Here is a 16,266-nt window from a genome sequence, read left to right as displayed (position 1 = left end):
GCAACTGACACAGGCATATAGTAGCCCCTGCAACATGACTAGCTGACACAGGCATATAGTAGCCCCTGCTACATGAGCAACTGACACAGTTATATAGTAGCCCCTGCTATATGAGCAACTGACACAGGCATATAGTAGCCCCCGCTACATGACTAGCTGACACCATTATATAGCAGCCCCTGCTACATGAACAACTGACACAGTTATATAGTAGCCCTTGCTACATGAGCAACTGACACAGTTATATAGTAGCCCCTGCTACATGAGCAACTGACACAGTTATATAGTAGCCCCTGCTACATGAGCAACTGACACAGTTATATAGCAGCCCCTGCTACATAAGCAACTGACACAGGCATATAGTAGCCCCTGCAACATGACTAGCTGACACAGGCATATAGTAGCCCCTGCTATATGAGCAACTGACACAGTTATATAGCAGCCCCTGCTACATGAGCAACTGACACAGTTATATAGTAGCCCCTGCAACATGAGCAACTGACACAGGCATATAGTAGCCCCTGCTACATGAGCAACTGACACAGTTATATAGCAGCCCCTGCTACATGAGCAACTGACACTGGCATATAGTAGCCCCTGCTATATGAGCAACTGACACAGGCATATAGTTGCCCCTGCTACATGTGCAGCTGACACAGGCATAAAGTAGCCCCTGCTACATGAGCAGCTGACACAGGCATATAATAGCCCCTGCTACATAAGCAACTGACACAGTTATATAGCAGCCCCTGCTACATGAGCAACTGACACAGTTATATAGTAGCCCCTGCTACATGACTAGCTGACACAGTTATATAGTAGCCCCTGCTACATGAGCAACTGACACAGGCATATAGTAGCCCCTGCTAAATGAGCAACTGACACCAGTTATAGTAGCCCTTGCTACATGAGCAACTGACACAGTTATATAGTAGCCCTTGCTACATGAGCAACTGACACAGTTATATAGCAGCCCCTGCTACATGAGCAACTGACACAGGCATATAGTAGCCCCTGCAACATGACTAGCTGACACAGGCATATAGTAGCCCCTGCTACATGAGCAACTGACACAGGCATATAGTAGCCCCCGCTACATGACTAGCTGACACCATTATATAGTAGCCCCTGCTATATGAGCAACTGACACAGGCATATAGTAGCCCCCGCTACATGACTAGCTGACACCATTATATAGCAGCCCCTGCTACATGAACAACTGACACAGTTATATAGTAGCCCTTGCTACATGAGCAACTGACACAGTTATATAGTAGCCCTTGCTACATGAGCAACTGACACAGTTATATAGCAGCCCCTGCTACATAAGCAACTGACACAGTTATATAGTAGACCCTGCTACATGACTAGCTGACACAGTTATATAGTAGCCCCTGCTACATGAGCAACTGACACAGGCATATAGTAGGCCCTGCTAAATGAGCAACTGACACCATTATATAGCAGCCCCTGCTACATGAGCAACTGACACAGTTATATAGTAGCCCTTGCTACATGAGCAACTGACACAGTTATATTGTAGCCCTTGCTACATGAGCAACTGACACAGTTATATAGCAGCCCCTGCTACATGAGCAACTGACACAAGCATATAGTAGCCCCTGCAACATGACTAGCTGACACAGGCATATAGTAGCCCCTGCTACATGAGCAACTGACACAGGCATATAGTAGCCCCTGCCACATGACTAGTTGAAACAGTTATATAGTAGCCCCTGATACATGAGCAACTGACACAGGGATATAGTAGCCCCTGCTACACGAGCAACTGACACAGTTATATAGTAGCCCCTGCTACATGAGCAACTGACACAGGCATATAGTAGCCCCTGCTACATGAGCAACTGACAGTTATATAGTAGCCCCTGCTACATGAGCAACTGCCACCGGCATATAGTAGCCCCTGCTATATGAGCAACTGACACAGGCATATAGTTGCCCCTGCTACATGTGCAGCTGACACAGGCATATAGTAGCCCCTGCTACATGAGCAGCTGACACAGGCATATAATAGCCCCTGCTACATGAGCAACTGACACAGTTATATAGCAGACCCTGCTACATGAGCAACTGACACAGTTATATAGCACCCTCTGCTACATGAGCAACTGACACAGTTATATAGCAGTCCCTGCTACATGAGCAACTGACATGGGCATATAGTAGCCCCTGCTACATGAGCAACTGACATGGGCATATAGTAGCCCCTGCTACATGAGCAACTGGCACAGGAATATAGTAGCCCCTGCTACATGAGCAACTGACAAGCATATAGTAGCCCCTGCTACATGAGCAACTGACACAAGCATATAGTAGCCCCCGCTACATGAGCAACTGACACAGGCATATAGTAGCCCCTACTACATGAGCAAATGACACAGGCATATAGTAGCCCCTGCTACATAAGCAACTGACACAAGCATATAGTAGCCCCTGCTACATGAGCAACTGACACAGTTATATAGTAGCCCCTGCTACATGAGCAACTGACACAGTTATATAGTAGCCCCTGCTACATGAGCAACTGACACAGTTATATAGCAGCCACAGCTACATGAGCAACTGACACAGATATATAGTAGACCCTGCTACATGACTAGCTGACACAGTTATATAGTAGCCCCTGCTACATGAGCAACTGACACAGTTATATAGTAGCCCCTGCTACATAAGCAACTGACACAGTTATATAGTAGCCCCTGCTACATGAGCAACTGACAGTTATATAGTAGCCCCTGCTACATGAGCAACTGACACAGGCATATAGTAGCCCCTGCTACATGAGCAAATGACACCATTATATAGCAGCCCCTGCTACATGAGCAACTGACACAGTTATATAGTAGTCCTTGCTACATGAGCAACTGACACAGTTATATAGTAGCCCCTGCTACATGAGCAACTGACACAGTTAAATAGTAGCCCCTGCTACATGAGCAACTGACACAGTTATATAGCAGCCCCTGCTACATGAGCAACTGACACAAGCATATAGTAGCCCCTGCAACATGACTAGCTGACACAGGCATATAGTAGCCCCTGCTACATGAGCAACTGACACAGTTATATAGTAGCCCCTGCTACATGAGCAACTGACACAGGCATATAGTAGCCCCTGCTACATGAGCAACTGACAGCATTATATAGCAGCCCCTGCTACATGAGCAACTGACACAGTTATATAGTAGCCCTTGCTACATGAGCAACTGACACAGTTATATAGTAGCCCTTGCTACATGAGCAACTGACACAGTTATATAGCAGCCCCTGCTACATGAGCAACTGACACAGGCATATAGTAGCCCCTGCAACATGACTAGCTGACACAGGCATATAGTAGCCCCTGCTACATGAGCAACTGACACAGTTATATAGTAGCCCCTGCTATATGAGCAACTGACACAGGCATATAGTAGCCCCCGCTACATGACTAGCTGACACCATTATATAGCAGCCCCTGCTACATGAACAACTGACACAGTTATATAGTAGCCCTTGCTACATGAGCAACTGACACAGTTATATAGCAGCCCCTGCTACATAAGCAACTGACACAGGCATATAGTAGCCCCTGCAACATGACTAGCTGACACAGGCATATAGTAGTGTTACGGTTACCCTTAGTCTCGCTGAGAGATGGACCGCTTAGTAGCCTGGATTCCTATTGCTGAAGAGGGGAGAAACTGCTTTCCATAGTATTCTATATGAGTCTCGCAAATGTAGAATAATCCCCCTTAGTATACAGTGGTGTATACATGTGACATCATCTCTCTAGTCATACGTATCTGTAATACAGTGATGTATACATGTGACATCATCTCTCTAGTCATACGTATCTGTAATACAGTGGTGTATACATGTGACATCACCTCTCTAGTCATACGTATCTGTAATACAGTGGTGTATACATGTGACATCATCTCTAGTCATACGTATCTGTAATACAGTGGTGTATACATGTGACATCATCTCTCTAGTCATACATATCTGTAATACAGTGGTGTATACATGTGACATCATCTCTCTAGTCATACATATCTGTAATACAGTGGTGTATACATGTGACATCATCTCTCTAGTCATACATATCTGTAATACAGTGGTGTATACATGTGACATCACCTCTCTAGTCATACATATCTGTAATACAGTGGTGTATACATGTGACATCATCTCTCTAGTCATACATATCTGTAATACAGTGGTGTATACATGTGACATCATCTCTAGTCATACGTATCTGTAATACAGTGGTGTATACATGTGACATCATCTCTCTAGTCATACATATCTGTAATACAGTGGTGTATACATGTGACATCATCTCTAGTCATACGTATCTGTAATACAGTGGTGTATACATGTGACATCACCTCTCTAGTCATACATATCTGTAATACAGTGGTGTATACATGTGACATCATCTCTCTAGTCATACATATCTGTAATACAGTGGTGTATACATGTGACATCACCTCTCTAGTCATACGTATCTGTAATACAGTGGTGTATACATGTGACATCATCTCTCTAGTCATACATATCTGTAATACAGTGGTGTATACATGTGACATCATCTCTAGTCATACGTATCTGTAATACAGTGGTGTATACATGTGACATCATCTCTCTAGTCATACGTATCTGTAATACAGTGGTGTATACATGTGACATCATCTCTCTAGTCATACGTATCTGTAATACAGTGGTGTATACATGTGACATCATCTCTCTAGTCATACGTATCTGTAATACAGTGGTGTATACATGTGACATCATCTCTCTAGTCATACGTATCTGTAATACAGTGGTGTATACATGTGACATCATCTCTCTAGTCATACGTATCTGTAATACAGTGGTGTATACATGTGACATCATCTCTAGTCATACATATCTGTAATACAGTGGTGTATACATGTGACATCATCTCTAGTCATACATATCTGTAATACAGTGGTGTATACATGTGACATCATCTCTAGTCATACATATCTGTAATACAGTGGTGTATACATGTGACATCACCTCTCTAGTCATACGTATCTGTAATGAAGTAGGGTATACATGTGACATCACCTCTCCTGCCATCAGGTAGATTATCTCCAGAGCGTGATTCATGATCCTCTCACACATCATTTTCCTGTCCCTGTTTATCGAGAACCTTATCACCGAGTTCTTCAGATGCTGCAGGAGGGAGACCTGAGACAACAGAAATGGCAGATCTTCCTTAGCTAACGTTACATTGACAGGAATGGCAGATCTTCCTTAGCCTAACGTCACACTGACAGGAATGGCAGATCTTCCTTAGCTAACGTCACACTGACAGGAATGGCAGATCTTCCTTAGCTAACGTCACATTGACAGGAATGGCAGATCTTCCTTAGCCTAACGTCACACAGACAGGAATGGCAGATCTTCCTTAGCCTAACGTCACACTGACAGGAATGGCAGATCTTCCTTAGCCTAACGTCACACTGACAGGAATGGCAGATCTTCCTTAGCCTAACGTCACACTGACAGGAATGGCAGATCTTCCTTAGCTAACGTCACATTGACAGGAATGGCAGATCTTCCTTAGCTAACGTCACATTGACAGGAATGGCAGATCTTCCTTAGCCTAACATCACACTGACAGGAATGGCAGATCTTCCTTAGCCTAACGTCACACTGACAGGAATGGCAGATCTTCCTTAGCCTAACGTCACACTGACAGGAATGGCAGATCTTCCTTAGCCTAACGTCACACTGACAGGAATGGCAGATCTTCCTTAGCCTAACGTCACACTGACAGGAATGGCAGATCTTCCTTAGCTAACGTCACATTGACAGGAATGGCAGATCTTCCTTAGCCTAACGTCACACTGACAGGAATGGCAGATCTTCCTTAGCCTAACGTCACACTGACAGGAATGGCAGATCTTCCTTAGCCTAACGTTACACTGACAGGAATGGCAGATCTTCCTTAGCTAACGTCACACTGACAGGAATGGCAGATCTTCCTTAGCTAACGTCACACTGACCGGAATGGCAGAACTTCCTTAGCCTAACGTCACACTGACAGGAATGGCAGATCTTCCTTAGCCTAACGTCACACTGACAGGAATGGCAGATCTTCCTTAGCCTAACGTCACACTGACAGCAATGGCAGATCTTCCTTAGCCTAACGTCACACTGACAGGAATGGCAGATCTTCCTTAGCCTAACGTCACACTGACAGGAATGGCAGATCTTCCCTAGCCTAACGTCACACTGACAGGAATGGCAGATCTTCCTTAGCTAACGTCACACTGACAGGAATGGCAGATCTTCCTTAGCCTAACGTCACACTGACAGGAATGGCAGATCTTCCTTAGCTAACGTCAAACTGACAGGAATGGCAGATCTTCCTTAGCCTAACATCACACTGACAGGAATGGCAGATCTTCCTTAGCTAACGTCACACTGACAGGAATGGCAGATCTTCCTTAGCCTAACGTCACACTGACAGGAATGGCAGATCTTCCTTAGCCTAACGTCACACTGACAGGAATGGCAGATCTTCCTTAGCTAACGTCACACTGACAGGAATGGCAGATCTTCCTTAGCCTAACATCACACTGACAGGAATGGCAGATCTTCCTTAGCTAACGTCACACTGACAGGAATGGCAGATCTTCCTTAGCTAACGTCACACTGACAGGAATGGCAGATCTTCCTTAGCCTAACGTCACACTGACAGGAATGGCAGATCTTCCTTAGCCTAACATCACACTGACAGGAATGGCAGATCTTCCTTAGCTAACGTCACACTGACAGGAATGGCAGATCTTCCTTAGCCTAACGTCACACTGACAGGAATGGCAGATCTTCCTTAGCCTAACGTCACACTGACAGGAATGGCAGATCTTCCTTAGCTAACGTCACACTGACAGGAATGGCAGATCTTCCTTAGCCTAACGTCACACTGACAGGAATGGCAGATCTTCCTTAGCCTAACGTCACACTGACAGGAATGGCAGATCTTCCTTAGCCTAACGTCACACTGACAGGAATGGCAGATCTTCCTTAGCTAACGTCACACTGACAGGAATGGCAGATCTTCCTTAGCTAACGTCACACTGACAGGAATGGCAGATCTTCCTTAGCCTAACGTCACACTGACAGGAATGGCAGATCTTCCTTAGCTAACGTAACACTGACAGGAATGGCAGATCTTCCTTAGCCTAACGTCACACTGACAGGAATGGCAGATCTTCCTTAGCCTAACGTCACACTGACAGGAATGGCAGATCTTCCTTAGCCTAACGTCACACTGACAGGAATGGCAGATCTTCCTTAGCCTAACGTCACACTGACAGGAATGGCAGATCTTCCTTAGCCTAACGTCACACTGACAGGAATGGCAGATCTTCCTTAGCCTAACGTCACACTGACAGGAATGGCAGATCTTCCTTAGCCTAACGTCACACTGACAGGAATGGCAGATCTTCCGTAGCCTAACGTCACACTGACAGGAATGGCAGATCTTCCTTAGCCTAACGTCACACTGACAGGAATGGCAGATCTTCCGTAGCCTAACATCACATTGACAGCAATGGCAGATCTTCCGTAGCCTAACGTCACACTGACAGGAATGGCAGATCTTCCTTAGCCTAACGTCACACTGACAGGAATGGCAGATCTTCCTTAGCCTAACGTCACACTGACAGGAATGGCAGATCTTCCTTAGCCTAACGTCACACTGACCGGAATGGCAGATCTTCCTTAGCCTAACGTCACACTGACAGGAATGGCAGATCTTCCTTAGCCTAACGTCACACTGACAGGAATGGCAGATCTTCCTTAGCCTAACGTCACACTGACAGGAATGGCAGATCTTCCTTAGCCTAACGTCACACTGACAGGAATGGCAGATCTTCCTTAGCCTAACGTCACACTGACAGGAATGGCAGATCTTCCTTAGCCTAACGTCACACTGACAGGAATGGCAGATCTTCCTTAGCCTAACGTCACACTGACAGGAATGGCAGATCTTCCTTAGCCTAACGTCACACTGACAGGAATGGCAGATCTTCCTTAGCCTAACGTCACACTGACAGGAATGGCAGATCTTCCTTAGCCTAACGTCACACTGACAGGAATGGCAGATCTTCCTTAGCCTAACGTCACACTGACAGGAATGGCAGATCTTCCTTAGCCTAACGTCACACTGACAGGAATGGCAGATCTTCCTTAGCCTAACGTCACACTGACAGGAATGGCAGATCTTCCTTAGCCTAACGTCACACTGACAGGAATGGCAGATCTTCCTTAGCCTAACGTCACACTGACAGGAATGGCAGATCTTCCTTAGCCTAACGTCACACTGACAGGAATGGCAGATCTTCCTTAGCCTAACGTCACACTGACAGGAATGGCAGATCTTCCTTAGCCTAACGTCACACTGACAGGAATGGCAGATCTTCCTTAGCCTAACGTCACACTGACAGGAATGGCAGATCTTCCTTAGCCTAACGTCACACTGACAGGAATGGCAGATCTTCCTTAGCCTAACGTCACACTGACAGGAATGGCAGATCTTCCTTAGCCTAACGTCACACTGACAGGAATGGCAGATCTTCCTTAGCCTAACGTCACACTGACAGGAATGGCAGATCTTCCTTAGCCTAACGTCACACTGACAGGAATGGCAGATCTTCCTTAGCCTAACGTCACACTGACAGGAATGGCAGATCTTCCTTAGCCTAACGTCACACTGACAGGAATAGCAGATCTTCCTTAGCCTAACGTCACACTGACAGGAATGGCAGATCTTCCTTAGCCTAACGTCACACTGACAGGAATGGCAGATCTTCCTTAGCCTAACGTCACACTGACAGGAATGGCAGATCTTCCGTAGCCTAACGTCACACTGACAGGAATGGCAGATCTTCCGTAGCCTAACGTCACACTGACAGGAATGGCAGATCTTCCGTAGCCTAACATCACATTGACAGCAATGGCAGATGTTCCCTAGCCTAACGTCACACTGACAGGAATGGCAGATCTTCCTTAGCCTAACGTCACACTGACAGGAATGGCAGATCTTCCTTAGCCTAACGTCACACTGACAGGAATGGCAGATCTTCCTTAGCCTAACGTCACACTGACCGGAATGGCAGATCTTCCTTAGCCTAACGTCACACTGACAGGAATGGCAGATCTTCCTTAGCTAACGTCACACTGACAGGAATGGCAGATCTTCCTTAGCCTAACGTCACACTGACAGGAATGGCAGATCTTCCTTAGTTAACGTCACACTGACAGGAATGGCAGATCTTCCTTAGCCTAACGTCACACTGACAGGAATGGCAGATCTTCCTTAGCCTAACGTCACACTGACAGGAATGGCAGATCTTCCTTAGCCTAACGTCACACTGACAGGAATGGCAGATCTTCCTTAGCCTAACGTCACACTGACAGGAATGGCAGATCTTCCTTAGCCTAACGTCACACTGACAGGAATGGCAGATCTTCCTTAGCCTAACGTCACACTGACAGGAATGGCAGATCTTCCTTAGCCTAACGTCACACTGACAGGAATGGCAGATCTTCCGTAGCCTAACGTCACACTGACAGGAATGGCAGATCTTCCTTAGCCTAACGTCACACTGACAGGAATGGCAGATCTTCCGTAGCCTAACATCACATTGACAGCAATGGCAGATCTTCCCTAGCCTAACGTCACACTGACAGGAATGGCAGATCTTCCTTAGCCTAACGTCACACTGACAGGAATGGCAGATCTTCCTTAGCCTAACGTCACACTGACAGGAATGGCAGATCTTCCTTAGCCTAACGTCACACTGACAGGAATGGCAGATCTTCCTTAGCCTAACGTCACACTGACAGGAATGGCAGATCTTCCGTAGCCTAACATCACATTGACAGCAATGGCAGATCTTCCCTAGCCTAACGTCACACTGACAGGAATGGCAGATCTTCCTTAGCTAACGTCACACTGACAGGAATGGCAGATCTTCCTTAGCCTAACGTCACACTGACAGGAATGGCAGATCTTCCTTAGCTAACGTCACACTGACAGGAATGGCAGATCTTCCTTAGCCTAACGTCACACTGACAGGAATGGCAGATCTTCCTTAGCCTAACGTCACACTGACAGGAATGGCAGATCTTCCTTAGCCTAACGTCACACTGACAGGAATGGCAGATCTTCCTTAGCCTAACGTCACACTGACAGGAATGGCAGATCTTCCTTAGCCTAACGTTACACTGACAGGAATGGCAGATCTTCCTTAGCCTAACGTCACACTGACCGGAATGGCAGATCTTCCTTAGCCTAACGTCACACTGACAGGAATGGCAGATCTTCCTTAGCCTAACGTCACACTGACAGGAATGGCAGATCTTCCTTAGCCTAACGTCACACTGACAGGAATGGCAGATCTTCCTTAGCCTAACGTCACACTGACAGGAATGGCAGATCTTCCTTAGCCTAACGTCACACTGACAGGAATGGCAGATCTTCCTTAGCCTAACGTCACACTGACAGGAATGGCAGATCTTCCTTAGCCTAACGTCACACTGACAGGAATGGCAGATCTTCCGTAGCCTAACGTCACACTGACAGGAATGGCAGATCTTCCTTAGCCTAACGTCACACTGACAGGAATGGCAGATCTTCCGTAGCCTAACATCACATTGACAGCAATGGCAGATCTTCCCTAGCCTAACGTCACACTGACAGGAATGGCAGATCTTCCTTAGCCTAACGTCACACTGACAGGAATGGCAGATCTTCCTTAGCCTAACGTCACACTGACAGGAATGGCAGATCTTCCTTAGCCTAACGTCACACTGACCGGAATGGCAGATCTTCCTTAGCCTAACGTCACACTGACAGGAATGGCAGATCTTCCTTAGCTAACGTCACACTGACAGGAATGGCAGATCTTCCTTAGCCTAACGTCACACTGACAGGAATGGCAGATCTTCCTTAGCCTAACGTCACACTGACAGGAATGGCAGATCTTCCTTAGCCTAACGTCACACTGACAGGAATGGCAGATCTTCCTTAGCCTAACGTCACACTGACAGGAATGGCAGATCTTCCTTAGCCTAACGTCACACTGACAGGAATGGCAGCATTAGAGTAAAATATGCTAAACTACAGAACTTGACAAATCGCCACAGCACCTTGCATTTATACATTAGATTACACATAATATACACACAAGCCTTAGGTGCCTACTAATTACTGTGCACGTGGCCCCTCACTAGCGGCTCCTCAGTTTTATAGCTGGTCCGTGCATTTATACATTAGATTACACATAATATACACACAAGCCTTAGGTGCCTACTAATTACTGTGCACGTGGCCTCTCACTAGCGGCTCCTCAGTTTTATAGCTGGTCCCTGCATTTATACATTAGATTACACATAATATACACACAAGCCTTAGGTGCCTACTAATTACTGTGCACGTGGCCCCTCACTAGCCGGCTCCTCAGTTTTATAGCTGGTCCGTGCATTTATACATTAGATTACACATAATATACACACAAGCCTTAGGTGCCTACTAATTACTGTGCACGTGGCCCCTCACTAGCCGGCTCCTCAGTTTTATAGCTGGTCCGTGCATTTATACATTAGATTACACATAATATACACACAAGCCTTAGGTGCCTACTAATTACTGTGCACGTGGCCCCTCACTAGCCGACTCCTCAGTCCCTGCATTTATACATTAGATTACACATAATATACACACAAGCCTTAGGTGCCTACTAATTACTGTGCACGTGGCCTCTCACTAGCCGGCTCCTCAGTTTTATAGCTGGTCCGTGCATTTATACATTAGATTACACATAATATACACACAAGCCTTAGGTGCCTACTAATTACTGTGCACGTGGCCTCTCACTAGCCGGCTCCTCAGTTTTATAGCTGGTCCCTGCATTTATACATTAGATTACACATAATATACACACAAGCCTTAGGTGCCTACTAATTACTGTGCACATGGCCTCTCACTAGCCGGCTCCTCAGTTTTATAGCTGGTCCGTGCATTTATACATTAGATTACACATAATATACACACAAGCCTTAGGTGCCTACTAATTACTGTGCACGTGGCCCCTCAGTAGCGTCTCCTCAGTTTTATAGCTGGTCCGTGCATTTATACATTAGATTACACATGATATACACACAAGGCTTAGGTGCCTACTAATTACTGTGCACGTGGCCTCTCACTAGCGGCTCCTAAGTTTTATAGCTGGTCCGTGCATTTATACATTAGATTACACATAATATACACACAAGCCTTAGGTGCCTACTAATTACTGTGCACGTGGCCTCTCACTAGCCGGCTCCTCAGTTTTATAGCTGGTCCGTGCATTTATACATTAGATTACACATAATATACACACAAGCCTTAGGTGCCTACTAATTAATGTGCACGTGGCCTCTCACTAGCGGCTCCTCAGTTTTATAGCTGGTCCCTGCATTTATACATTAGATTACACATAATATACACACAAGCCTTAGGTGCCTACTAATTACTGTGCACGTGGCCTCTCACTAGCCGGCTCCTCAGTTTTATAGCTGGTCCCTGCATTTATACATTAGATTACACATAATATACACACAAGCCTTAGGTGCCTACTAAATACTGTGCACGTGGCCCCTCACTAGCGGCTCCTCAGTTTTATAGCTGGTCCGTGCATTTATACATTAGATTATACATAATATACACACAAGCCTTAGGTGCCTACTAATTACTGTGCACGTGGCCCCTCACTAACCGGCTCCTCAGTATTATAGCTGGTCTGTGCAGTTATACATTAGATTACACATAATATACACACAAGCCTTAGGTGCCTACTAATTACTGTGCACGTGGCCCCTCACTAGCGGCTCCTCAGTTTTATAGCTGGTCCGTGCATTTATACATTAGATTACACATAATATACACACAAGCCTTAGGTGCCTACTAATTACTGTGCACGTGGCCTCTCACTAGCGGCTCCTAAGTTTTATAGCTGGTCCCTGCATTTATACATTAGATTACACATAATATACACACAAGCCTTAGGTGCCTACTAATTACTGTGCACGTGGCCCCTCACTAGCGGCTCCTCAGTTTTATAGCTGGTCCGTGCATTTATACATTAGATTACACATAATATACACACAAGGCTTAGGTGCCTACTAATTACTGTGCACGTGGCCTCTCACTAGCCGGCTCCTCAGTTTTATAGCTGGTCCGTGCATTTATACATTAGATTACACATAATATACACACAAGCCTTAGGTGCCTACTAATTACTGTGCACGTGGCCTCTCACTAGCCGGCTCCTCAGTTTTATAGCTGGTCCCTGCATTTATACATTAGATTACACATAATATACACACAAGCCTTAGGTGCCTACTAATTACTGTGCACGTGGCCCCCTCACTAGCCGGCTCCTCAGTTTTATAGCTGGTCCGTGCATTTATACATTAGATTACACATGATATACACACAAGCCTTAGGTGCCTACTAATTACTGTGCATGTGGCCCCTCACTAGCCGGCTCCTCAGTTTTATAGCTGGTCCGTGCATTTATACATTAGATTACACATAATATACACACAAGCCTTAGGTGCCTACTAATTACTGTGCACGTGGCCTCTCACTAGCCGGCTCCTCAGTTTTATAGCTGGTCCCTGCATTTATACATTAGATTACACATAATATACACACAAGCCTTAGGTGCCTACTAATTACTGTGCACGTGGCCCCTCACTAACCGGCTCCTCAGTATTATAGCTGGTCTGTGCAGTTATACATTAGATTACACATAATATACACACAAGCCTTAGGTGCCTACTAATTACTGTGCACGTGGCCTCTCACTAGCGGTTCCTCAGTTTTAAAGCTGGTCCCTGCATTTATACATTAGATTACACATAATATACACACAAGCCTTAGGTGCCTACTAATTACTGTGCACGTGGCCTCTCACTAGCGGCTCCTCAGTTTTATAGCTGGTCCGTGCATTTATACATTAGATTACACATAATATACACACAAGCCTTAGGTGCCTACTAATTACTGTGCACGTGGCCCCTCACTAGCGGCTCCTCAGTTTTATAGCTGGTCCGTGCATTTATACATTAGATTACACATAATATACACACAAGCCTTAGGTGCCTACTAATTACTGTGCACGTGGCCCCTCACTAGCCGGCTCCTCAGTTTTATAGCTGGTCCGTGCATTTATACATTAGATTACACATAATATACACACAAGCCTTAGGTGCCTACTAATTACTGTGCACGTGGCCCCTCAGTAGCGTCTCCTCAGTTTTATAGCTGGTCAGTGCATTTATACATTAGATTACACATGATATACACACAAGGCTTAGGTGCCTACTAATTACTGTGCACGTGGCCTCTCACTAGCGGCTCCTAAGTTTTATAGCTGGTCCGTACATTTATACATTAGATTACACATAATATACACACAAGCCTTAGGTGCCTACTAATTACTGTGCACGTGGCCTCTCACTAGCCGGCTCCTCAGTTTTATAGCTGGTCCGTGCATTTATACATTAGATTACACATAATATACACACAAGCCTTCGGTGCCTACTAATTAATGTGCACGTGGCCTCTCACTAGCGGCTCCTCAGTTTTATAGCTGGTCCCTGCATTTATACATTAGATTACACATAATATACACACAAGCCTTAGGTGCCTACTAATTACTGTGCACGTGGCCTCTCACTAGACGGCTCCTCAGTTTTATAGCTGGTCCGTGCATTTATACATTAGTATACACATAATATACACACAAGCCTTAGGTGCCTACTAATTACTGTGCACGTGGCCTCTCACTAGCCGGCTCCTCAGTTTTATAGCTGGTCCCTGCATTTATACATTAGATTACACATAATATACACACAAGCCTTAGGTGCCTACTAATTACTGTGCACGTGGCCCCTCACTAGCGGCTCCTCAGTTTTATAGCTGGTCCGTGCATTTATACATTAGATTACACATAATATACACACAAGCCTTAGGTGCCTACTAATTACTGTGCACGTGGCCTCTCACTAGCGGCTCCTCAGTTTTATAGCTGGTCCCTGCATTTATACATTAGATTACACATAATATACACACAAGCCTTAGGTGCCTACTAAATACTGTGCACGTGGCCCCTCACTAGCGGCTCCTCAGTTTTAAAGCTGGTCCGTGCATTTATACATTAGATTACACATAATATACACACAAGCCTTAGGTGCCTACTAATTACTGTGCACGTGGCCCCTCACTAGCGGCTCCTCAGTTTTATAGCTGGTCCGTGCATTTATACATTAGATTACACATAATATACACACAAGCCTTAGGTGCCTACTAATTACTGTGCACGTGGCCTCTCACTAGCGGCTCCTAAGTTTTATAGCTGGTCCCTGCATTTATACATTAGATTACACATAATATACACACAAGCCTTAGGTGCCTACTAATTACTGTGCACGTGGCCCCTCACTAGCGGCTCCTCAGTTTTATAGCTGGTCCGTGCATTTATACATTAGATTACACATAATATACACACAAGGCTTAGGTGCCTACTAATTACTGTGCACGTGGCCTCTCACTAGCCGGCTCCTCAGTTTTATAGCGGGTCCGTGCATTTATACATTAGATTACACATAATATACACACAAGCCTTAGGTGCCTACTAATTACTGTGCACGTGGCCCCTCACTAGCCGGCTCCTCAGTTTTATAGCTGGTCCGTGCATTTATACATTAGATTACACATGATATACACACAAGCCTTAGGTGCCTACTAATTACTGTGCATGTGGCCCCTCACTAGCCGGCTCCTCAGTTTTATAGCTGGTCCGTGCATTTATACATTAGATTACACATAATATACACACAAGCCTTAGGTGCCTACTAATTACTGTGCACGTGGCCTCTCACTAGCCGGCTCCTCAGTTTTATAGCTGGTCCGTGCATTTATACATTAGATTACACATAATATACACACAAGCCTTAGGTGCCTACTAATTAATGTGCACGTGGCCTCTCACTAGCGGCTCCTCAGTTTTATAGCTGGTCCCTGCATTTATACATTAGATTACACATAATATACACACAAGCCTTAGGTGCCTACTAATTACTGTGCACGTGGCCTCTCACTAGCCGGCTCCTCAGTTTTATAGCTGGTCCGTGCATTTATACATTAGATTACACATAATATACACACAA

General features: G+C 45.4%; 1 protein-coding gene across 4 annotated transcripts in view; it reads right to left on the bottom strand.

Annotated features, from left to right (window-relative positions):
• LOC128656607 (zinc finger protein OZF) overlaps positions 1 to 16,266 on the bottom strand; it is a 254,192-nt gene that overhangs the window by 158,758 nt on the left and 79,168 nt on the right. For 2 of the 4 annotated variants that reach the window (XM_053710606.1, XM_053710615.1), the window contains exon 3: positions 5,050 to 5,223. The exons of 1 other annotated variant lie outside the window; for it this stretch is intronic. In XM_053710606.1, the coding sequence (XP_053566581.1) occupies positions 5,050 to 5,223 (174 nt within the window). The remainder of the gene's footprint in view (positions 1 to 5,049; positions 5,224 to 16,266) is intronic. One more of the 4 variants, XM_053710624.1, reaches the window with a different exon arrangement.

This window comes from Bombina bombina, chromosome 1 (assembly GCF_027579735.1).
Source record: "Bombina bombina isolate aBomBom1 chromosome 1, aBomBom1.pri, whole genome shotgun sequence".
NCBI classification, from domain to species: Eukaryota; Metazoa; Chordata; class Amphibia; order Anura; family Bombinatoridae; genus Bombina; species Bombina bombina.
This window is presented reverse-complemented; position numbering and strand designations above follow the sequence as displayed.